Source organism: Vitis vinifera, chromosome 14 (genome assembly GCF_030704535.1).
Source record: "Vitis vinifera cultivar Pinot Noir 40024 chromosome 14, ASM3070453v1".
In the NCBI taxonomy this organism is placed as follows: Eukaryota; Viridiplantae; Streptophyta; class Magnoliopsida; order Vitales; family Vitaceae; genus Vitis; species Vitis vinifera.
In genome coordinates, this window is record NC_081818.1 from 4,416,101 (window position 1) to 4,440,058 (window position 23,958).

The 23,958-nt window shown below is 33.7% G+C and overlaps 2 protein-coding genes across 5 annotated transcripts; one reads left to right on the plus strand and one right to left on the minus strand.

The window, feature by feature from the left end:
* Positions 1 to 2,349: 2,349 nt before the first annotated feature.
* LOC104881442 (probable disease resistance protein At4g27220) lies at positions 2,350 to 11,098 on the plus strand. Its single transcript, XM_059742494.1, has 8 exons — positions 2,350 to 2,403; positions 2,655 to 5,268; positions 6,692 to 7,396; positions 7,815 to 8,548; positions 9,501 to 9,737; positions 9,850 to 9,939; positions 10,649 to 10,705; positions 10,826 to 11,098. The coding sequence occupies exons 1-2, from the start codon at positions 2,350 to 2,352 to the stop codon at positions 4,446 to 4,448; spliced, it is 1,848 nt and encodes a 615-aa protein (XP_059598477.1). The 3' UTR covers positions 4,449 to 5,268; positions 6,692 to 7,396; positions 7,815 to 8,548; positions 9,501 to 9,737; positions 9,850 to 9,939; positions 10,649 to 10,705; positions 10,826 to 11,098.
* A 2,720-nt stretch (positions 11,099 to 13,818) lies between these two features.
* On the minus strand, positions 13,819 to 23,410 carry LOC100247065 (protein BONZAI 3). 4 transcript variants are annotated; one of them, XM_059742634.1, is made up of 17 exons: positions 23,105 to 23,384; positions 22,809 to 23,009; positions 21,860 to 21,907; positions 20,458 to 20,606; positions 20,284 to 20,332; positions 18,853 to 18,909; positions 18,245 to 18,424; positions 18,006 to 18,140; positions 17,626 to 17,687; positions 17,364 to 17,463; positions 17,159 to 17,273; positions 16,994 to 17,070; positions 16,348 to 16,485; positions 15,136 to 15,300; positions 14,862 to 14,975; positions 14,619 to 14,715; positions 13,819 to 14,292 (listed from the first exon to the last, which is right to left on the minus strand). In XM_059742634.1, exons 2-17 carry the CDS (start codon positions 22,971 to 22,973, stop codon positions 14,156 to 14,158), a joined length of 1,788 nt encoding a protein of 595 aa, XP_059598617.1. In that variant the 5' UTR covers positions 22,974 to 23,009; positions 23,105 to 23,384; the 3' UTR covers positions 13,819 to 14,155. The 4 variants fall into 4 exon arrangements, with proteins under 4 accessions (XP_059598617.1, XP_002266991.2, XP_010660022.1 ...); XM_002266955.5 differs by having other exon boundaries at positions 13,819 to 14,289; positions 22,809 to 23,410; XM_010661720.3 differs by having other exon boundaries at positions 22,809 to 23,410.
* Positions 23,411 to 23,958: the final 548 nt, after the last annotated feature.

Genomic DNA, 23,958 nt, shown 5'->3' on the forward strand with positions numbered 1-23,958 from the left:
TGGAAGCCAAGTGAGCACTTTCTATCTTTTCTTGCTTCAATCTCTCTTCCTCTTGCACACATTGAGCAATAAGCTCATTCAAAGTCCATTTTTCCTTTTGTGTATTGTAACTGATTTTGAATGGACTGAATTGTGTAGGCAGAGAGATCAAGACCAAGTGCACGAGTATGTCTTCCGACAACTCTAACTTTAGTGCCTTGAGTCTCGTCACAAGATTAGACATTTCCATAATGTACTCCCTGATATTCTCTTTCCCTTTATACCGCATAGAGACAAGCTTACTAAGAATAGTGCTTGTCTCAACCTTTTCGTTTGCAGCGAATCGGTTTGCTATCTGGTCCAAGAATGCCTTGGCTTGGGTGTCCTCAGGTATTGCACCCCTTATTGCTTCTGGAATTGAGTGCTTCATAATCATTAGACTCATGCGATTGGATCGTTCCCATTTTTCCATAGTAGACCTTTGCTCAGCAGTGCTGGCACTAGTAAGATCTGATGGGCGATCCTCCCTTAATGCAAAGTCTAAATCCATGCACCCGAGCACAATTATAACGTGCTCTTTCCATTTCTTGAAATTTGTGCCGTTAAGCACAGGAATGTTATTAACATTTGCAGATATAGAAGATGCTGAATTCATAATAATAAAGCTCACAATTAGTCACATAAGCATCATACATACATGAATAAATATACATCATGCAAGATACCTAGCACAAACATTAATATTCAGTCTTTGGACAAAAATATTAACTTGTAATTGGTATCCTTATACAAAATTAATACATAAATATTGACAATAAAATCAAACACAATATGTTTGTCTTTGGACTAACATATCAATACAAGATAAACATTATATGTCATATATTTATGATTACTTTATTTATTATTATATTAAAATAATCCTCCTTTGGGTTGATTATTTTATACAATAATACCATGCTTATATATTTCAAAAACAAATAAAATTATGTAACACGTTACTTTGGCAACAAATATACATAATTTATTTATTTTGAAATAAAGACAACAAACAATAATTTAATCAAAATTATTTATGCATAAACTCATGTACATATCCATATATACATTTATATATAAATTAAAGCATAAATGCAAGTTATGGGCTTTAGTCCAATGGTTCAAGGAGATCCACTAGTACCATTGTTTATGCATAAATACATAGGGTTTTTTTTTTTTTTTTTTAAATCAAAAACGCCATTCATGGCGTTGGCCTCCAACAGCACTTATCACAGGAAATTGACGCCAAACGACGTCGTTTTTTTTTTTTTTTTTTTGGTTCATTGCAGCCCAAACGACCCAAGGTCGTTTGCAGCCATAGCATCGGCACAGCGGCATCGTCAGTGATGCCGGAAGTGGCGTCGCGGCGGCACAAGGCCAGCGCGCCTCCATAGCGCTCCAGCGCCGGAAGCAGCGTCGTTAGTGACGTCGGCAGCGGCCGCGCTCCAGCGCGCCTCCAATGACGCTGATGAAGCGCCCTAACAGCGCTGTAGTGGCGCCGTTAACGCGCCCTAACGACGCGTGGAGATGGCGCCTCACAACGCCTGCAATGGCGCCCAACGGCACCCTTCGCCGGAGACAACGCTTGAGGGCGCGCCTGAAACGCGCCTGCAGCACGCCTGAAACGCTCCAGTAGCGCGCTTGAAACGCGCCTAAACCGTCGCCCTAAACCGCACCTGCAACGGCGCTGCCTGATCCGCGCCTCAATGGCGCCTGAAGGCCCTAGAATGGTGCGCCTGCAATGGCGCCTGCATTGTGCCTCCAAGGTAGGTGAACAGCGCCTCCAAAAGGCGCCTGAATTGCGCCTTGACTGGCGCCTTAACGCCGTCGGAGAGACGCCCTAAAGGGCGCTGCATAACAGCGCCTTTATGGCATCTGAGTGGCGCCTGCACTGGCGCCTTCTCTGGTGCCTCCAGATGCGCGTGAAACACACTTCCAATGACGCTGAATCCAATCAAAAGGAAAAACAAAGGCAGTACAATTTTTTATTGCCTTAACATGCTATTTCTCATTGATCCAACAAAGGCTCTGATACCAATTGTGAGATTTCATGTTCTATTTATTCAATGATCATACAGGATCATATGTTGAATCACATGAAGAAATTATGTCATAAATACTATTAAAATTGTACCAACCTGATTCCATTTGTGTGTTTGATGAAGACGGTATGAATCTTCTAAGACTGATCCATACCTGGGTTACTTAAATATCTGCCTAACATTCCAACAATGTACGCAATATCCGGACGCGTACAAACTTGTGCATACATGAGACTTCCTACTGCCGAGGCATAGGGAAATCTCTCCATATTCCAGCGCTCTAAGACTGATGGAGGGCACCACCTCTGAATTCTCTCAGGCAATGGGAGCGGGAGAGAGAGCGGTTAAGTTCAAAAGATGTGATTGTACAAAAGACACAAGCCAAAGTCCTTTTATACCCTCCTGCCTTAGGGACCATACCCATTGGTTATTGGGCCTCACAGGCCTTAGGCCCATCATCTAAAGCCCGTGATGGCATTGGGCTCTACACATTAGGTGGCCCATACTCAAGATTAAATCATAAATTGCATGTGAAAAGATAGCTTAATCCTGGACAATGTTTAATATATTGTCGGTCCATATTTTTTCTATCAGGAGGGGCGTGTGAGGGATGACCTTCAGAGAACTGTTGGTGACGAAACGAAACGAGTGGGGTATGAAATCAGACCTATTGTTCAAGAGTGGCTGAATCGGGTAGATGGGATTACAGAGGAGGCAGAGGAATTGATGAAAGATGAAAACAAGAGCTGTTTCAATGGGTGGTGTCCTAATCTCAAGTCACGGTACCTGCTAAGCAGGAAAGCAGACAAGAAGGCGCAGGTTATTGTTCAAATCCAAAAAGAAGGCAATTTCCCTCACGGAGTATCAGATCGTGTCCCTTTACGGAACTTAACCTTTAAAAATTATGAACCTTTTGAATCGAGAGCATCGATTTTGAACAAAATAATGGATATATTCGGAGATGATGAGATCAAGATGATTGGAGTATGGGGGATGGGCGGCGTGGGCAAAACCACACTGGTTAAACAAGTAGCCGAACAAGCTAAGCAAGGGAAGCTGTTCACAACAGAAGTCTACATAGATGTATCCTGGACTCGAGACCTGGAAAAACCTCAACAAGGAATTGCTAAAATTCAACAAAAAATTGCAGAGATGTTACATTTGGAGTTTACGGGGAAGGATGAATCCACAAGAGCAGTTGAACTGAAGCACAGACTGAAGAAGGAGAAGATCCTAATTATATTAGATGATATTTGGAAGGAGATTGATCTGGAGGAAGTTGGAATTCCTTGTAAAGATGATCCGACAGAATGCAAAGTAGTGTTGACGTCTAGAGATCTACACCTAATAAGACAATACATGGACGCAGAAACATGTTTCCTAATTCAACAATTGCCTCGGAAAGAAGCTTGGAGTTTATTTAACAAGACATCAGGTGGTTCCTTGGAGAAGAATCTTGAGCTGCGACCTATAGCCACCGATGTAGTTGAAGAATGCGAGGGTCTACCAATTGCAATTGTAACAATTGCAAAGGCATTAAAAGGTAAGAACGTGGCTGTATGGAAGAATGCCTTGAAAGAACTGAGAACATCTGCACCAACAAACATCCAAGGAGTGGAGGAAAAGGTATACTCATGTCTGGAGCTGAGCTACAACCATTTGGAAAGTGATGAAGTCAAGTCATTGTTCTTACTCTGTGGTTTGCTGGGCGATGGCGATATTTCATTGGATGACTTGTTAAAATATGGCATGGATTTGGATTTGTTTGATTACATCGATGCATTGGAGCAAGCAAGAAATAAACTACTTACCCTGGTGGAAATCCTTAAAGCCTCGAGCCTGTTGCTTGAAGTTGAAGATGGAAGCTATCGTGAAGCTCCAAGTTTGGTTTTTGTGGAGGAAGGTAACGGGTTTGTCAGAATGCATGACGTGGTTCGTGATGTTGCCAAAGCAATTGCATCGAAAGATCCTCATCATCGATTTGTGGTGAAAGAAGATGTTAGATTACAAGAATGGGAAAAGAGGGATGGTGAATTGAGAAATTGTACTGGCATATCTTTGAAATGCACACATGTCCATGAGCTTCCAGAAGGGTTGGTATGTCCCAAACTTGGATTCTTTTTGTTGAATGGTAATGATAATTTCTTGAAAATTCCAGACACCTTTTTCAAAGAAATGAAAGAAGTCAGAGTTTTAAGCTTGTTTCGAATTGATCTTACACAACTGCCTTCATCACTTCACTTTCTTTCAAATCTTCGAACATTGTGCCTACACCGATGTAGGACGTTGAAAGACATAACAATACTTGGAGAACTGAAGAAACTACAAATTCTTAGCCTTGTAGACTGGGATTCTAGTGTTTCCCAAAGAAATGATGCAATTGACTGATCTAAGGATGTTGAATTTGGTGGATTCCAGAATTCTCGGTCCAAGAAATATGATATCAAGTCTATCTCGGTTAGAGTATTTGTGTATGAGGATTATTTTATGGGGGAGCGAAGGAGTTGACGGTGGAAGGAGGAATGCTTGCCTTTCTCAGTTGAAACACTTGTCCTGTTTGAGGGCCTTGCAATTGCAATTATCACATTCATGTTTGCCTTCGGAAGATGTATCCTTTGAGAACCTCACTAGATATGATATATCTGTAGGCTCTCGACCGGGCCACTATGGAGGGAAGAAGACCTCAAGAAGGTTGAAACTATATAAGATCAAAGGCCCAGATATGGTGAAGTGCTTCTCCAAGCTGTTAAAGACAACTGAAGTTCTAGCATTGGGCAGATTGCGTGATACCAAACATTTTGTTTATGAGTTAGACTGCGACGGTTTTCCTCAACTCAAGTATCTGTATATCTCTAGGAGTGATGGGATGCAATACATCATGAATACAATGGAAATGGAATGGGTCGACCCACCACATAGTGCCTTTCCTCTCTTGGAGGGATTAAAGCTTAGATGTCTCAAGCAATTGGAAGCAGTATGCCATGGCCCAATTCCGATGGGGTGTTTTGCCAACTTGAGAGATCTGATAATAGAGGAATGTAACAGCTTGAAATATATCATATGGGTTCCTACAACACAAGCAAGGGAATCAGTACTAGTGTTTCCTCAACTGGGATCCTTGAAACTGGAACGTCTGCCAAATCTCATTAACTTCTACTCCACAGGAACCAGTGGCAGCCAGGAGCCATGCAGCTCTTTTTTCAATCAGGTATGTTCAATTTTCATTTTCAATTTCTGCCATTCAGCTCTTTTTAATTTTCAACTTCTCTTGCAAACAAATTAATCACATACATTAATTAAATCAGTAGTTTCCCAATGGTAGTATGTACTACTAAGAAAGCCAAGTAGCCAATCACAACATTTGTCCCTCATCATTTTCTCTCGTAAAATTACATAACTAACCTTATTTTGCTCATGTATCCTAATTTAAGAAAAATAGATTAATTTTGTCCATGAATAATCTCTTATTAAGAAAGTGGATTGTGAGATCCCTCTATCTTTCCTTATACCATTTCAATCTTTTATATTATTTTTTTTTTTCAAGCTTATAAACATATTTATATTATTTAGCCCACAAATATGTATATTTTCTATTTCAAATTTTTAACTTGAAAAGTATTTATATTGTTTCATCCACAAATGTTCTTGATATAACAAATGGTAGTGATATTATATTACCCATATTACCCAAACTGCATTTAGCTACTATAACTATTCAAAGTATTTATATAAATTGTCATATTCATCTTATGATCATGTGTTCAATAATACTAGTAACCACATTATAAAATTAGCTTACTAGAGAACTTATAACGATAATAAATTAATTGGAAGCCTTTTTATATATAGACCTTGTTTATTTACTAAAGTTTTGTTAGCATAATAAAATATTAATGTTATTTATTTGATTTGTCAGAACACATTTCTTAATGTGGAGGAATTGAAGTTAAGCTTAGAGGAACCCAATTTAAGCAATGTTATTCACCATTCAAATGATTTTGATTTCATTTTAGATTTTATAAAATAGAAAGGATAAAATTTGCAAAAATGAGAAAATTGCATTTTGTTGGAAGAATAAAAAAGAATTATTTTTTTTAAAAAAAATTATTAGGGCAAAATCAAGAATAAATAAAGATGGATGAACATAGAGTATGACTCACCTCAACTGAAAATTAGGGCTTAAAAATTAAAATAATATGAAAGAGTCACATTATTTACTTGTTTTATGATATTATAAGTTAATAAAAATTATAGTGGAGAGTGTATGACTGAAAAATAATAAAATAAAGGCATTAAACAATGAGAATCTTAATAGTTTCAATCAATTCATAATGATTGAGTACCATATCAATATTGAATAATTAATTTCAATACTTTTTCAAATTTTAAAAAGTAAATAATAAAATAAAATAAGTTGTACAAAATATACAAATAAAAATAGTGAAAAAATAGAGATATGAAAATTGCATCTCTTATTTTTCTTATTTAAAAAGAGAATTTAGTGGCAAAATCTTAGTTAATTTTGTGCTTTGTCACATTGACATATTGACATTCAATTATATATGTCTAGTTATTGGCAATATATGTGAACAACTACATTAATTATTAATCCTATGTGATAAATTGGACAGGTTGCACTCCCCGGGTTGGAGTTGTTATATTTGGTTTCAATGGATGATGTCAAAACAGTGTGGGACTACCAAGATCCTGTATGTTCCTCTAGCAAATTGAAGGATTTGTATATCAAGGGTTGTAAAAATTTACTAATTGTTTCTCCATCTAATTTCTTAGAAGGGATACAAAGTCTACAAACTCTGAATATAGAAAATTGCTGTTCTTTAAAAGAGATTTTTGAAGTGGGAGAAATATATAAAGTAGAATCCAATGGTATTGCAGTCCCTCCATTGAGAGAAATGTGTTTACATGGTCAAAATATGGAGAGTGTGAGGAAGGATTCTCGAGGATATCTTGCCTTTCAAAGTCTAAATTCATTGAAAGTTGGTAACTGTGCTTCCCTGAAATATCTTTTTCCAACTTCGGTTGCGAAGGGCCTTGTGCAACTTGAGGTCTTAGAGATATTTGATTGTGGGGTGGAGGAACTTGTTGCAAACGAAAATGGACTTGAAGAAGTGCCAATTTTTTTATTCCCTAGACTAACCTCTCTCAAACTTACTAAATTATACCAGCTCAAGAGATTCTATCGGGATAAGTATTCTTTGGGATGTCCACTCTTGGAAACATTGGCGGTGTGCAATTGTGACGAAGTGGAGCTACTGCTGCAAGAAAAAAGTCTTGAAAGTGAAGTTGATAAACAACCTCTCTTCTTGATCGAAAAGGTATGACTTCTTTTGCACATCTAGGTTACTACATTTATAGCTAAATTAATCAAATTAGATAAAAGGACTTGAGAACATGGAGAAAGAGGCACAAATAATTTTAAGTGATGAGAGTTTTGCAGGTGTAATGAGCATTATGTTTTATTATATCCAATAATTAATCATTGATATAACAAGTGCTACGAATGCTATAACTGCATTTAGCTACTATAACCATTCAAGGTATTTATATAAATTGTCATATTCATCTTATGATCATGTGTTCAATAATACTAGTAATCAGATTATAAAATTAGCTTACTAGAGAACCTATAACGATGATAAATTACTTGGAAGCTGTTTTATATATAGACCTTGTTTATTTACTAAAGTTTTGTTAGCATAATAAAATATTAACGTTATTTATTTGATTTGTCAGAACACATTTCCTAATGTGGAGGAACTGAAATTGGGCTTTAAGGGCCCATGGAGATATTGTTGAGCCAATTTTCAAGGGAGTCATTTGGCAAACTAAGAGTTTTGGAGATAAAAGCGTGTCACGATGTTTTGGTTGTGATCCCCTCTAGTAAGCTGCAAGTATTACATAACCTAAAGCAACTCATCGTGAGAAATTGTAGTTCAGTGAAAGAGGTAATCCAAGTGGAAGGTCGTGTGGGTGAGACACTTCCACAGTTAACTATAATGTACTTGGAAAATCTACCTATGCTTACACATCTATCTGGGTTCGGGCCATTTCTTCAAAATCTTCATTCTCTACAAGTATCTAAATGTGGAAAGTTGATAAATTTAGTATCACCCTCCATGGCTAAGACTTTGGTGCAACTAGAAGAGCTTACTGTGAGCTATTGTGATGAGGTGAAAGAAATAGTTGAAAATGAAGGAGGTGAAGCAACGGATGATAAGATTGTTTTCACTAAATTAAAAAAGCTAAAACTTCATTTTTTGCCAAATCTGAAAAGCTTTTGCTCAGCAAGATACACCTTCATATTCCCATGCTTGACAGAAATGCAGGTGAAAAGATGCCCTGAGATGGAAATTTTTTGCAAGGGAGACTCAATCACACAAAGGTTAGAGAAAGTACTGATGAGTGATCATAGACCATGTTGGGAGATTGACCTGAATACTACCATACAGAAGATGTTTATGGAGACGGTACATTATTATTCCCCTGACTTCCTCCTACCCTTAACAACATCTTTTCCCTTCACTATTCTCTATATATTGTGAATTCTAATTCTAGTTCTGTTTGTTTACCATTCTCTCAATTTCTGTTGCTATGAGAAGAAGACATAGAGCAAGCCATAGAATTTTCATGTTTTTCAAGTCTATAAGCATGTTTAATCTCTTAAAATAAGGAATCTACATTGATGGAGGCAGAATTTTCCATGATTAGTGTGGATCAATCCTTTTTTTATCGTATACTTAGGCTGCTTCATTTATTGTTTGTTTGGGCTAAGTTTGTCTTATTATCTGTTTTTGGCTGCTCAAGGATTTAATGCTTCACTTTTTAAAATATGACCGGACTGCACAAACAAATTTAAGATCCATAGGAAAAGGTTGTAGAAAATTTAAAACATAGAGAGATAGCTTATGCTGTGGCTGAAACTAGAAGTTATAATGTACATAAGAATTAATTTTGTGTCTAACTTGGTCCAGTAGTCAAGTTAGAATAGATTGAGATGGAAACTTGATAATTGTGTTGATTATTTAAAAAATGACAGACTTCTCATGTACAATGTTGTTTTAAGATTGGGGTTGTTATGAACCCTAAGTTATTATCATTTGTTTGGAGGTAAATCATTTCAAAAATTGTTTGAGGCTTGATGCTAGATTGAGGATAATATGGGACAATAGATTGAAGGTATTTACCCATTAGAGCTACATGGAGGGTCTCATTTTATGGATAGAGGAACTTGGTGAGACTTAATTAGGTCATTTACTAATAGTTATCAATGTTGACAAAGAACTACAAGGCTACCATGTAGCAGCAGTTTGATTTGGTCATTCTGTGATTCTCTTTTCATATTGAGTACGTTTAAGTTTTGTTATTGTAATTTTTCCTCTTTCCGCTCAATATGATGCTCTACATGTGTTGAATGCCCAGCATCCCAAGGAAGAGGATTCTAAGGAAGAAATTCCTGATGAAGAAAATGCTGAGGAATGGAATTCTAAAGAGCAACATCCCAGGGTACAGGATTCTGTGGAAGAAGACACCAAGGAAGAGGATTCTGAAAGAGGAGAAAGTGGATCCTTAGAACAAAGATCCTCATGAGGAAGACTAAGTTCAACTTTTCACATACAAAACAAAGAAAGGTTTTTCCTTCACATCTGCATGGTATATGTGAGTAAGAAACTGCTACAATTTTTTTTTCCCTTTATATATCTTCAAATGTCAAAAGTGCTTTTGTTCTTATTGCTTTTGGCTTTTGTTCTTCCTGTCTTCATTTTTTTAGGTATGCAGAACTTGGCTTCATTTGAGGACATGTATTGATACCATCCCAGTTAGAGAGATGCTTGTAATGAATTTTCCATTAGTCTTTTTGGTATGTTTTGCTTTATGATTCCTTATCTGTAAGTTGCTAATGCTCCTTTAGCACTTAAGAGACCATTCAACTGCTTGTGGTTCAAAATATGTATGTGATATTAGGCTTTTGTGCACATTTTACTTTATTTGCATTATTCTTATGTGTGTGTATTAATATTATATAACCAAGCTTGTGAGGATCTTTCATATTCATTCAAATTCAAAATTAGTTTTTTGAATAATTTTTTAGTATCAAATACCCTTTAGAAAATATATATTTCAATCATGTCCCATATACTAATGTAGGGATTCAGAATTATCTTTTGATGGAGTTGACCAGCCCTTGAGAAATGCATTAACTGGCTTACAAAATCATTAGTCAACTCCCAACAAGGCTTGTTTGGTTGTGATCTTGTTGTTGGTAAACAATTTCCGAAAGATGATGATATTTGCCTTGTACTATGTAACATTCAAGAATGATTGGAATGAAAAATCCATGCCTTGTTACATAATTGGGTTTTTTTTGGAACCTTAAATCTTAAAGTAAATTCTTTTAAGATTAAAAAAAATGACTGAAGTCTTATAAATTAGCACTTAATTAGAGAGAACCAGAAGGATGTAAGGTAGCATAATGAATTTTCCTACTGATTATGTTCAGCTTACCTTATTGTAAATTTTTCCTCTTTCCTCCCTGCTATGGTCGATGCTCTGAATGTGCTTCTGCCCAGTATTCTGAGGGAAGAGATTTTAAAGCTGAAGTCAAAGAGCTTGGGAGGATAACTCATGTAAGTGAGACATTGCTCACACTTGTATTATTATTATTTTTTATTTTTTTGTGGGGGGAATATACATTAAAATGTCAAGAGGATCTTTTCAGCTGACTGTTAAACTTCCCTTCATTTCAGGAGATGAATTGATACGTGGCCACTGAACTTTTCTTCATCTAAAACCGACTTTGGGTGGGTGGCTCTCTTTCTTCTTCAATGTGTGATACGTGTACCGTGGCACCCAAAAGACAAATGTTCAACATGTGTGTGTAAAATTAAGCATTTGTGTACATTTCATTTTCTTGGCATTATTGGTGTGTAATGTGTCCATCTTATATAATGAATGTCTTGTTTAGGATCTTTCACATATATATTATTAGGAGTTGTTTTCTATTACCATATATTTTTTTTGAAATTGTTTCAGTGATTATATATGATATTCATTTCTTAATTGTGCATGCTGAAAATCTACATCAATCTGGGCTTATGACAAGCTCTCAGTTGTAATTAATCTTGTTTAAGGATGAATTAGGCCCATTTGGTCATGTTTTTTAAAACTTGTTTTTTAAAAAATTGTCTTTTAAGTTAAAAAATTCTATTATTTTATAAAAATAAGGGTGTTTGACAAATTATTTTTAAAAACAGTTTTTTTAAAAAATTGTTTACATAAGTTGTTTTAATTTTTTTAGAAGAAAAACATTACAAATTTAATTTAATTTAAATCTTATTGAAAACAAAATTAGGTTTGTAATTAAAAATAAATTTTTTTAAGATAGTTTTTAGTAAAACATGAATAATAATATTATAATGAAATTATAAATGATTTTTTTTTATCTTATTTAACAATATTTAAAATAATAATTTTTAATAATATTTTATTTAAAATGAATAATGAATCAAGTTTTACTTTTTAACATGTAAAGGAACCAGGTTTTTCATTTCATGTATACATTTAGTATTGAATTACAAGTATCATATTTTCAAATGTTTTTATTTAATCTATAATTAATTATATTGGTTTTTTGAATTCAAAATTATTCTTAAAAATTAAAAAATTCATTAAAGAATTTAAATTTTTAATTATGTCTTATTTAATTTATAATTTGTTTATCTAAATTCAAAAAATATACTTGTATGTAAAGGAGAAATAATAAAGTCTTAACTCATAATATATCTATTTTAATTTATTATGTTTTTTTAATGATTCGATCTATTTTTGTAGTTCCAAATTAATTTTAAAAATCTTTAAATCCATTAATAAATTTAAAACAAAGTGTCATTTAATTTGAAGTTTATTTTTATAGTAAAAAATTTATAAAAATATAATTATGCATAGAAAAAAATGACAAAGCCATTATAAATAAATTTTTATCCATAAATTCCTAGTGTTAATAAGTTTATTATTTGAGTTTCAAATTATTTAAAAATATATATAAATTGGCTAATGAATTCAATACAAATTAATTTTAAAAACCATTAAATCCATTAATCAATTCAATATAAAGTGTCATTTGATTTTAACTTTATTTTTATAGTGAAAAAATTTATAAAAATATAATTTTCGTAGAAATAAATAACAAAACCATTATAAATAAATTTTTATCTATAAATTCCTAGTGTTAATGAGTTTATTATTTGAGTTTCAAATTATTTTTAAAAAATACTAAACTTGCTAATGAATTCAATACATTAAATCTTGTTTACTTTAGAATTTATTTGTCTGGTTAAAAGAATTAGAAAATAATGTTGTTATATAAAAGAGAAACGATAGTCATTTTATACCAATTTTTGTCCATAAATTTATGATATTAATTGGATCATTATTTGAGAAAAATTCAATGCATTAACTCTTGTTCAATTTTGAGTTTATTTGCCTAGTATAAAAAAAATGGAAACTAATGATTTTATATAAAAGTGAAACAATTAATAAAGATGTTCTAGACTAATTTTTGTTAATAAATTTTTTATATTAATTAGTTCATTATTTGAGTTTAAATTATTTTTTAAAATTACAAGACTTGTTAATTAATCTAGCATATTAAGTTTTGTCTAATTTGAAGTCTATTTGCCTAGTTAAAAAAAATTATAAAATAATGATTTTATGTAAACCAGAAACAATAAAGTCGTTCTAGACTAATTTTTGTTCATAAATTTTTAATATTAATTGGTTTACTATTTGAGTTTTAAATTATATTTAAAAATTACTAAACTTATTAATGAATCAGACATATTAAGTTTTAATTAATTTGAAATTCATTTATTTATTAAAAAAAATTGGAAAATAATGATTTTATATAGAAGAGAAAAAATAAAATCATCCTAAACCAACACATTAAGTTTTGTTTAATTTGGAATTCATTTGCCTAATAAAATATTTGTAAAAATATGACTCACTAATTTTATTGAGTTCCATGACATTTTTGTATTAATTAGATCGGTTTTTAAGTTTAGAATTAATAAATTTTATGTATTAAGTACAATTTGATTTGAAATTTATTTCTTTAATGTAAAATTTTCAAGAAGTTAAAAATACTTTAAAAGTATATATAATTTAAAGGAATATCACATTTTAAGATTTTTTTATATTAGCATTAAATTGTGGAGAGAGAAAGGAAAATGATATCATGTTCAATTTTATTTGTTTTTTTTTTATGATTTTTTTTTTAAAATTTCTATGTTTTCCTTTTATTTTTAAAAACCAGTAAAATCAACTTTTATTTATTTTCTAAAAATTATTCTTTATTTCACTTTATTTTTAAACACCCTTTCCATAAAACAATGGCCAAACAGTATTAAAAGTTTTTAAATCACAAGATTAAATTGGCTCTTAATAGTATAGAATTTAGGAATTCCAAACTTGTTATATATTAATGGTTGAAGTAAAGTGGGTAGAAGATCAATGCATCTTACCTGTTACAACGGTGCCATTTTTTTATTTTTTATTTTTTAAAAAAGGAAGTTTGGCTTTGTTAAAAATTATAACTGGTTATCTAAATATTGTACACAAAAACATAGTTATTCTGAAGAATAAAATGTACTAGCTTGTTGATCCTTCATGGAAAACACTTCACATGCTGCTAGCCCATATCCATTGGGATGCAAGAATAAAATGGTGAAACAAGACCTTGACATGTTCAAGGGAAAATTGACATGACATACATCATTAGCTTGCTACCTAAAAATATAAGCTTAAAGGTCAATTGGCATGGATGATACACACTGATGAAATTCTCAATATTTGTAATCAAATCAGTGCATTCCAATGCCATCAATTGTTACTACAATTGGGTCAATTCATCATTCTTGAAAACAGATTGTACCCAGTATAGACTAAGTAATCTCTAACCTTTTCCCTTTGGGGTATTTCAATCATCTGTGGTTCCTATAGACAGCATGTATATTGTTAACCTAGTTTCGGTATTTACAATGCCCTGGAACTCTGGTGTGATGAATGGGAGACAACCCTTACTAGATGGTGGCATGTGAAGCAGATGTTTGAGCTATGTTGACTGCACTGGGTTTAATATCTCTGCTTCTCATGTAAGTCAGGAACTGCCCAGGTAGCTCTTGTAATAGAGCTTGGACTACAGAAGTTTGCCCACCTGCTTCAAGATTTAAAATAAGAAATTACTCTTAAGGAAAAACACTTTCAAATTGATTTGCCAAGAAAAAGTACATCTTTCTTGTCTATGGGATATAAAAGGGAAATAAATATTTCAAATTTATAGACCCAGGATTCAAGAGAGAAAAGAAAATAGAATGGTATGTACAAAAACAAGTTATATGCAAACTGCCCAAACTCTGGAGTTTACGACCTATTCAAGTAGGTCTAATTAGCCTCTAACAGGATGATGTGAGATAGGTGTTTGAGCTGAAAACTCAAGTTTTTCAAAACCTATGCTGGACAAGCTAATGAAAAATATGTACTCACCACGCACTTCCCTCATGGGAACGAACTGTACAATATCTCGAGTTGCTACACGTCCTGTAGAACTCTCTAACGGACAACCGTTATCAGCATCAAGGATCTGCCAAACAATAAGAATCAGAACAAATTCAAACATTGTTGAGACATGAAACCCATAGTACCCATTAAAGCATTATGTACTGAAATGCCACAAAAGCATAAATTAATTGAAGTATTGAATGCTAAATTATGAAAACAAGGGTACACCTCCATTTGTTTAAAATCTGCTCCTCCCACTCCAACTATCAGAATTGATAAGGGCAAATCAGATGCCCTGACCAAAGCATCTTTTGTTTCTTGGAGATCTGTAAGTACTCCATCCTAAAAAGATGATAAATGTTCTGAGTCCCCAAAAAAAAATAAAGAAAAGAAAAAGGAAAAAAGAATACGAAGATAAATGTAACTTTGAAGTTACATTTTCTCTACAAAGAAGTAGAATAAAATAAAAATAAATGCAATTATAAGTCATTCTTCTCTCTACCGTTATGATAAGCAAAACAAAATATTTGCAGCTGTTATAGGAGAGGGACTGGCCAGCAATTTCAGCTGCATTGTTGATCACTTGTCCAAATAAAGTCGGTCCTGCTAGAGCAACATGGTTCAGTGCACTTGCATAGGCAGCCATGATCCCTTGGACCCCTTCAACCTGTGAAATAATAGAAATTTAATAGTGTTCTAACTGCCTATTATGAGGTCCTCATAGATCAGAACATAGTCCAGGCAGGAGGCATCAATAGGCAATCCAGTACAACGAGCAACACTATGCTACAACTAAAGTGTAGCTCATCTAAAACAATATTTGGGATGCCACAATCATAACAACTACGAACAATTCAAACAAACATGTGTCTTTGCTTGATAGGTTACACTATTTCTCTCTTTTTTCCCCCTGCCCTGTTGGAACAAGCATCATTAGTAAATGCCATGAAGAACTAGATAATTTTGAGCATATCAGGACAGTTCTTCCACAGACTAGTTAAACTCTCTCATTTCACCAAACAATATAGAGGGTTATTTTTAATTGAAGAGCAAACATAACAAACCAAAGAGGCAAACTCAGCCAAAAAAAAAAAAAAAAATTGTTGTTTAATCTTGGGTTTCAAGTGTTAGTTTTATGGCCAAATACAAGTAAAAATGTTTTGCTTCCCTTCTTTTTTTTTCTTTTTCTTTTTTTTTTTTGATAGGGAAAGGCAAACTCCGCCAAACAAAAAAAAAAATTGTTGTTTAATATAGGGTTTTAAGTGTTGGTTTTATGCGCTAATAGAAGTAAAAATGTTTTGCTTCCCTTCTTGTCTACACATATGCCATGACATGGAATTCAGTCCAAAACACAACAATGAAAATCTAATTGCAAATGATCAGAATAATATAATCCCATTTTAAAGGATCTTACTTGTAGACATTTCAATTGATAGTCATATTTTCTGTCTTTAATAGTAAAGTCAAGTCTTCAATAAAAAAAATTATTTTCATTTTGAGTTAAAAAAATTTAGTAATACTAAAATCTAGCAAAAAGAGTAAGGTGATGAATGTGGAGTTAAATCCATTTCCTTGAATTAACAAGAATTAGCACTTTCACAACTTGGAAGAAAATCAAGGCTTTCATTATGATAAATTGCAAAGATAATGTAATATATCTTCTTTATTGGTAGTTGTGTAGAAGACAAATTGGAAAAACCTTGAGTCTTCTTACCTCAACGCCACTAGCACTTCCATTCAAGTTAAAACAATGTGATATGGTACCATCAATTGTCCTTCCCCCAAATCCCCACGCAGGAAAGCGCCTATCAGTATCATAAAATTGTATTACCTCTCCGACCTCCATTATAGCCTGAAAGGAATTCAGTCAAGAAATTATATTACCCACTACATCAATAAAGATTGATTTATTTTGTGAGCTAACTTTCAAGCTGTAAACATGGAATTTAGTGTATAAGATTGATTTATTTTGTGAGAGGCTTATGCTAAGCCAATGTTAGGTTAACCCCTCCTCCTCAACATCCTTCTTTTGGCTTGCACATGAGATAAATTAATGGGGGAAATACAGATGCTGCATGCTTTCAACCCATCACCTCATGATAACCAAGTTGATGCTATGTTAAGCTACCAAGTTGTCCCAAAAATTTAAGCTATTAGATAATGGTGGATCAACTATGTATACAAGGCTGGTGTTAGGTTCATAAAATCTACCACACTCGATCATATCCACAGGTTGGTATCAAAAAAACCAAATAATCCTTTTCCATCAACAGAACTCCACCAAGTATACCACTGGATGGTGGGAACACAATTTAAATGAGCATCTCATCTGAGCTCTAATGGTAGATGGGAAGCCTCACCTGTTGGTAAGCATTGAACTGGCCAGAAGGATCAATGTAGTGCAAAGAATCTGGAGTTCGCGGATTTCCATTTGATGCTGGACAAAATAAAACAGCTGCTCATGAAACAGAAAAATTATAAAAACGCAAAAAGATAGCAATCCTGCAAAGCTGAAGAGTATTTACCGGTAAAATCGACAGCAACCATAAAATTAAGTTCAAATCCACTAGAAACATAATCAATAAAACTGTGTAGCTGCTTCTCACAAAACTGATCAACAAATAGCTGGCCCTTCAGAACCTATACATTAATAGTTATAAGAAATGTAAGGGTTAAAAATCACCAACTAATGCAATATGTGGTTCCTTTTTCCAAGTATCAAACAAATACCTTCTCATGACCATGCTGAGCAGAAGAGGGTAAGATGAAACTGGCACCAGTTTTTTGTTTATGAAGTTTTTCCAGGTCTGCCACTGATTTCTGAAGTTTACTGATGAAGGAATTTTCAAAGTTAACATTTATATCTCAAGAAACAAAGGACGATGACATAAAATTTGGTAAACCAAAGTACAAAAAAAAAAAAAAAAAAAAAAAAAAAAACTAAAAGGATGATAATAAAAAACTAATAAGAGAAATAGATTCGTATAATTACCCAATCAGTACATGATTCCCACTACTATTGAAATCAAAGCACTCGATAACTAATGGGTTATCCTGCAAAGCAAATGAGAAACAGAAAGTTTAGTAACCTGTCGGCGGGGGTAGACCCACCAAGACATCGAATTGGTTCCAAAAAATGTGGATTTGACACCCACTATCTTTGTAAAAAAATATGAAAAAAACCAAGCACTCAATGGTTCCTTAAGCAATGTAGTAAACAATAACACAATTTTTGTAAACTGAAAGACACTGTACTCAGGTAGCTCACAAATTATTTGTGTCTCTTTTCTTCCAGAGTAATCACAAATATCTACATTTAGTTTTACTGTAGACCACCATCTAACTAGAATTGTAAGAAGGTGAAAAACTTGCCTTGCTAACAAATTGCTGCATTGTCAGACATAGAGGCCTCCAGATTGGATTCAAGTTGTTATCAACCACTTCTGTCTTGCAAATTGGAACAGAACCTCCATTTTCAACAATCCTAGATATTCTTAAAAAAGGGTCCTAATAAAGAAAAACAAAAAAATGAGAAAAATTTAAGACCCAAACACAAATCAATACACCTATAAGTAACAAAATGCTCTAAGTCATGGGTTCTAAGTACATACACTTTTAGAAAACAAGTCCTTGTTTTCCAAGCATGAACAATGGAATATAACCTCAATAGCATTCCTTGAAGACACTGTTTCCTCTGCATGGACAGTGAGTTTCCCTAGGTTTTTCAAACCCCTGTTCCCATTTCTGTTATGAAGATCTAGGGTTAAGCTCTGGCCTTGTTTAGTCACTATCTGCCATGAGTTAGCAAAACACATACAATAAAGTGTAAGTTCAATAATGACCAAATGATTGTAATAAATGATGTCCCATGGACTTCCTAATACAGATGACTACATTTTTGCATGTGTCTTGCCATGTGTTACACAAACACAACTGCACAAGCTTTAAAATCAGACAATACCACAACTGTATAAAGAAAAGTGCTCTTTCTAGAGATGGACGGCTGCTTTCAACAGCCATTTTTATGCAGAAAATTAATTCTCACTCGAAACATCATAGAAACAGCCAAATAGCTTTTCTGCTACTCAAAAATCTTCACAGGAACATTGCATAATATACTGGTTATGTAATTTCTAATCAACTTTATTGCTATTGTGAACATAGGAAACATGCAGAACTGTGCAGCATTATTAAGTTGGGACAAACGAAGGCAACTTACCTCTGACAGAACACAACCGCCTTCCCCAAGGAATTCTTGATCATTCAACTTCAGCATCTGCAAGGTCATAAAGTAATAAAGTTTAACTCTGAAATTCACCTTCTGAAAGACTTTGAAGTTTAAGTCTGAATGTAAAAGTTTAATCCTAAAATTATTTATGGAAAAGGAAACAATGATTTCAATTTTGAATAAAATCTGCTTAAAGCACATGAATAAAATCTCTTCCTTAAAATGTGCTTTACAAAATTCTTCTACAAATGTCTGATGTATGGCTACAAGCCTATGTTTCTCAGATGAAATTTTTTTAATCAAAGGTCATAACTTAAGCTGAAAAAATAAAAATATAGAAGGAACAAAAAGCACTTTCCTTCACAAAGGCAATTCACAAAATAAACATGGCAAATGGAAATTGTTTAGGAACATTACACCCAGGCACATTGCAAATAGAGAGGGAATAAAAGTGCTGTCCTCATAAGGACTTGCATATTAAGGATGAATTTTCATGGTAAGATTTCTAGATTGCACTACTTTTTGTTTGCACTGGAATATGAAGAAATTAAAAACAGTATCAATTTTTGAAAATTTTGAGAAAACTAGACTTGTTGAGAATATTTGAGGTAAATATTAATCATATCATAGAACTAAAAAGAGAAAGATTTGCTACATTTTCTTACAATGCTGAAACCATGAATGAACAAGGTAAGTGTAAAACCAAGTGAAATTCAAAAAGCAGATCCACTTAAATGTCATGTGAGATATTTAAAACATGAGATATTAGCATTCTTTTTATTTCACCGTTCCTAATGAGAAATTTGTGGCTATCTAACTTCCAGGTTTGCATACATATAACTAAAAGTAAATTATTTTTTCACACGCCTCATGACTAATCAGATCAATCACCAGGATAAAGTGGGAGGGTAGGCACCAAGCAAGTGCTTAGGTTTTTCACTGTCATTGAATGCTTAACATTCTCAAGTATTTGCATATATATTAAATTAAAGCAGAAAATTGGCCTTAGTTTACTATCATGTTGTACTTCGAAAAATTGATTGACATTTTAGAACATGAAGAAAACCATTTGTCATCCTAAAAAAGAGTATGAAGTAGAGAGACCTAACCACCTTATCATTTATTTTTCATTAGAAACACTAAAATCAACGTCCTGAACTCCCTTTTTCCCTAGTTGACCCAAAACCAACATCCAAAACATAGAAAACAGAACCACATGGTACTCAGGAATTTGTAGTGATACGATCACCATGGTATATCTAAATTTGTCCATTTATTTATGCAAATCTTAATCTCCACTAAATTTTGTTATTTGTCCATCAAATTATTGACAGACAGATATTGAACCAATCCCATCAAAAGTGTAGTTTATTGAAGTCAGATTTATATTATAGAGGAACTAAGAAGCAGATGTCAAATTACCTTCACAGGTAAATTGTAATATTTTGTATCAACATCATACACATGAAATCTGGAAAAACACCAATGAACAAACACATGATTGAACCAATGACACTAAAGAGAGGTCTACCAGATGTAGTAAACAGAATAAATCTACATAATGAAGAAATGTACATCGATATATAACATGCTTACATCAATGGCTGAACAATCTCAAAGTGATAGGCAACAGTAATTTTTTTAATCCAAGCTGGATCCAAGCTGTTCATTATCACTTCTGTGCGCCCAAGTTCCTCAAGTGTTCCATCTCTTTTCTTAGTATATACTACTACCATAGGATCACTCTGCAATAGAAGGGAAAAAAGGAACTTTTTCAGTTTAAACCATAACAGGACAAGCCTCAGCACCATATCCCAGCACATGTCATAGAAATATTTACCATATGGAGGCTACTAAAATTAAAAGCTATGCCAGTACATTGATAGAACAAGTCCAGGTATCACAGAACAACTCTCTACATATGCAAGGGGCATGCCACCCTAACAGTATAATTTTTTTGACATGTGAAATAAGTGAAAGATAATGTAGGCATATAAATACCTTATGAATAGCAGTAGGTTTTGAGTCTTTGACTTGTTTCTTTAGACCACCACTGCTACTTATTTGGTTATATTGCCATACAAAGTGCTGCCTAAAACTCATATTACAGCTTTATGTTGAGATGCAAAATATCAAAAACTATGTATGCAAGGACACTTACATGGTTGGATAAATTAAATTTTAAAGTAGATAGATGGTATGTGGTTCGGCACATTATGTATATACACATCACCCATGATCCTTCCGATCTTAGGATTAGTTCCCATGAATGGTGGAGGTTAGTAACAATTCACAATTCATGGTAAAAACTTTATCATATAATGCAAGTACCAAATAGGAAATAAATTAATCAGAGTCTAGGGGATAGATGTTTTTGATCAAGTTTGCAGGGTTGTCAAATTCTAGCCTCTGCAACGAGGCCATTTTCAGAGGGAGTGGCAGGAGAAGGGGAAGTCCCTCTTCTGTAATGAATGTTATGATATTGCTCTTGATAGCAATTCATCACAGTCAAGTAACAATGCAAATAGGACTATAGAACAAATCATAAAGCGTTTCGTTAGTTCCTGATGAAAATTTCCTCCTCATGCAGTGTATACTATGCACAATGTGTTATAAATCACATGCACTCCAGTACTAATGAGCCTGGATTTTTCCCCACCATCACCCACAGCTACATGTTTTTGGTTGCCTTCTTTTCTAGGTTTTCCTGTAGCAACATTTCTTGTCCTTTTATTCTTCATAATTACTCTCTAAGTATTTTTAATAAGTTTTCACTCACAATGGGACACCCAGGTAAGAATTCCATATCCACGTGGACAAATGAACAGCAACAAGCAAGAAATAGTAGCCAAAGTCTTACAAAGCATTGAAAAATAAAGAGGAAAAAGAAAAATCAAACAACCACAAACAAACTGATATTTAATACAACAAAGGAAGGTAGGCCCAATAAGACAGCAAAAGAATATTGCCCTATGAAAACACGTGTGAAAATACATGCCTTAGAGATGATGTCACGATCACGTAACCCGGAACCAGATAAAGATAGCTGCAGAAATCAATGAAAAGATATTAGCACAAGTTGAAGAACAAAATCAAACAGGCAGACAGTGAAGAGGAATCGTCACACTGTGAACAACAGGCCCATCCATGTTTCTAGAATCACTACTGCCTATGGTTAAAGTTAAATGTTGAATCTCCAATTTCCATGCGGTCTTCTTACTCTTGGAGGTGGGAACATTTCTAACCTTTATTTTGTAAAGAGCTGGATCCAAGGTCTACAAAATATATCTCCCTTGGGAATCAAAACAGTGGGATACAAAATGTTACGATCCAAAAAGCATTAAAAAAATCTCACTCTCCAGTATACAAAAAACACATAATTTTCATAATTATTCATGAAATTGATCTCAGAAAATCATGGATTATTTCATAAGTGAGATATTCTTCACAGCACATTTTAAGAGCTCTGTTTTCACTTAAGAAAACATTTGCAATTACTATTATAAAAATAACGATGACAATTTTTTTGGCCAGTTCCTAATGATAAAAGGAATAACAATTTCCAGGGCAAATCGGTTGACCGTGTCCTTATATTGACAATGCAATCCATTTTGGTTGCCTTTGCCAAGAAATAGGAATAGAAAATTTCAATTGACAACGATTTCCTTACTCCACTTTCTCATCAACCAAACACAACATTAGGGATTCATATATGTGATGAAAACAAAAGTTTTAAAAATAATAAGAGGAAAAGAAAAGAAACAAAGATCATCCACAGAAAAAAATTTGCAAAATGGAATAAAACAACCCAAAAAATAAAATAAAATCACAAAAGTTAGGGTTTGACCCAGTGTGTGGCCGAAAAAAAAACCATTCAATATCGAAAAGAAAAGAAGAATTAGGGTTTGGCTACAGAAAAAAACAACGAAGTGTACGGGAGGCACCACCTCGAGATGCGTGAATAGTTGATGAAGGCCTCGAGCTCGAAAGAAGTGGTCAACGGCATCGTTGAGGGCAGCGTCGGTGGTGGGCATGGGAGGCATGCTGGGCCCCGTCAGGCCCACTCCTACAGCCTGTTTCCCTCCTCTCACATCTGAAAAACAACCTCCCATCTTGCTCTCTAAAAAACCCTGGGATTTCTTCTCTCTCTAGAATTTCAACTCCTTTGATTACTCTATCTGTGTAACAGAAGGCAAAGACAGCATAAATGATATTTACATGTATATATATGAAGGCCGCTTACTTTTCTGTGTGGTTCTCGAGAACGTTCAAGGAGAATTTTGGAGAAAAAAGAGGGAAACGCGCAGGAATCAGGATCAAATCAAAAACTTGTTGCACTAAAACTATGTGTTTGGTCATCTAACAATAATATATACTCCATGTGGATACGAAAGAGCATTTGAGGGGTATATTGAATTAAAAATATTATAAAATTAAGTCTGCAAATAATTTATAGGAAAAAAAATAATGAGAACCAACCGCAAAGAGAAGAATCTTAGTTTGGGTGGGATGCAAAATTACCCAAAACAGATAAATAAACAGAGAGAGAGAGAGGGGGGTGGGTGGGGGCTATATATGTAACACTATGCCTTAGGTAACATCTATAACTAATTTTTAGGAGTTGTTAACGTTGCTATATACGTCCTAACAATATTCTACCTAAACCATTTTATGGTCTTCTTTGATAACCAACCAACCTACCTTTCCGCGCTTTGGATTTTAGTAGATTATTTTGATTGGATCAATTAAACTTTGAATTATAAGAGGGATTTTATTTCCATTAAAATTATTTTTTATTTCATTCTAACAATCTACCAAAAATCCCTCATTGCTTCCTCCTTTCTGCCCTTTGTTTTTAAATGTTGACGGACATTGGAAGTCGTAACTTTCCGTCCAATGAAAAGTTCCAACTTTTAGTTTGAGATCATGCATGAGAAAGTGACGTCCACCTTACTTCCATTGATACAAAACTATTAAATTTATGAGAAATTGCACACGACTTAAAGTAATTGACTTTTCGTCTCCAATCACATGATAAGGAAAGGAAGAGAGAGAAGAAAAATAAAATAAAAAATACATTTAAAATTAATAAATTTA

Coding starts and splice junctions, on each gene's coding strand:
- LOC100247065 (XM_010661720.3), bottom strand. CDS start 22,973: ATGGGAGGTTGTTTTTCAGATGTGAGAGGAGGGAAACAGGCTGTAGGA. Junction 20,607..21,859: donor ATCGTGACATCATCTCTAAG/GCATGTATTTTC, acceptor CTTCTATTGCAG/AGTGATCCTATGGTAGTAGT. Junction 16,486..16,993: donor AGTTCAATGCTTACCAACAG/GTGAGGCTTCCC, acceptor AATTCCTTTCAG/GCTATAATGGAGGTCGGAGA.
- LOC104881442 (XM_059742494.1), top strand. CDS start 2,350: ATGGAGGGCACCACCTCTGAATTCTCTCAGGCAATGGGAGCGGGAGAG. Junction 2,404..2,654: donor TGGGAGCGGGAGAGAGAGCG/GTTAAGTTCAAA, acceptor TTTTTCTATCAG/GAGGGGCGTGTGAGGGATGA.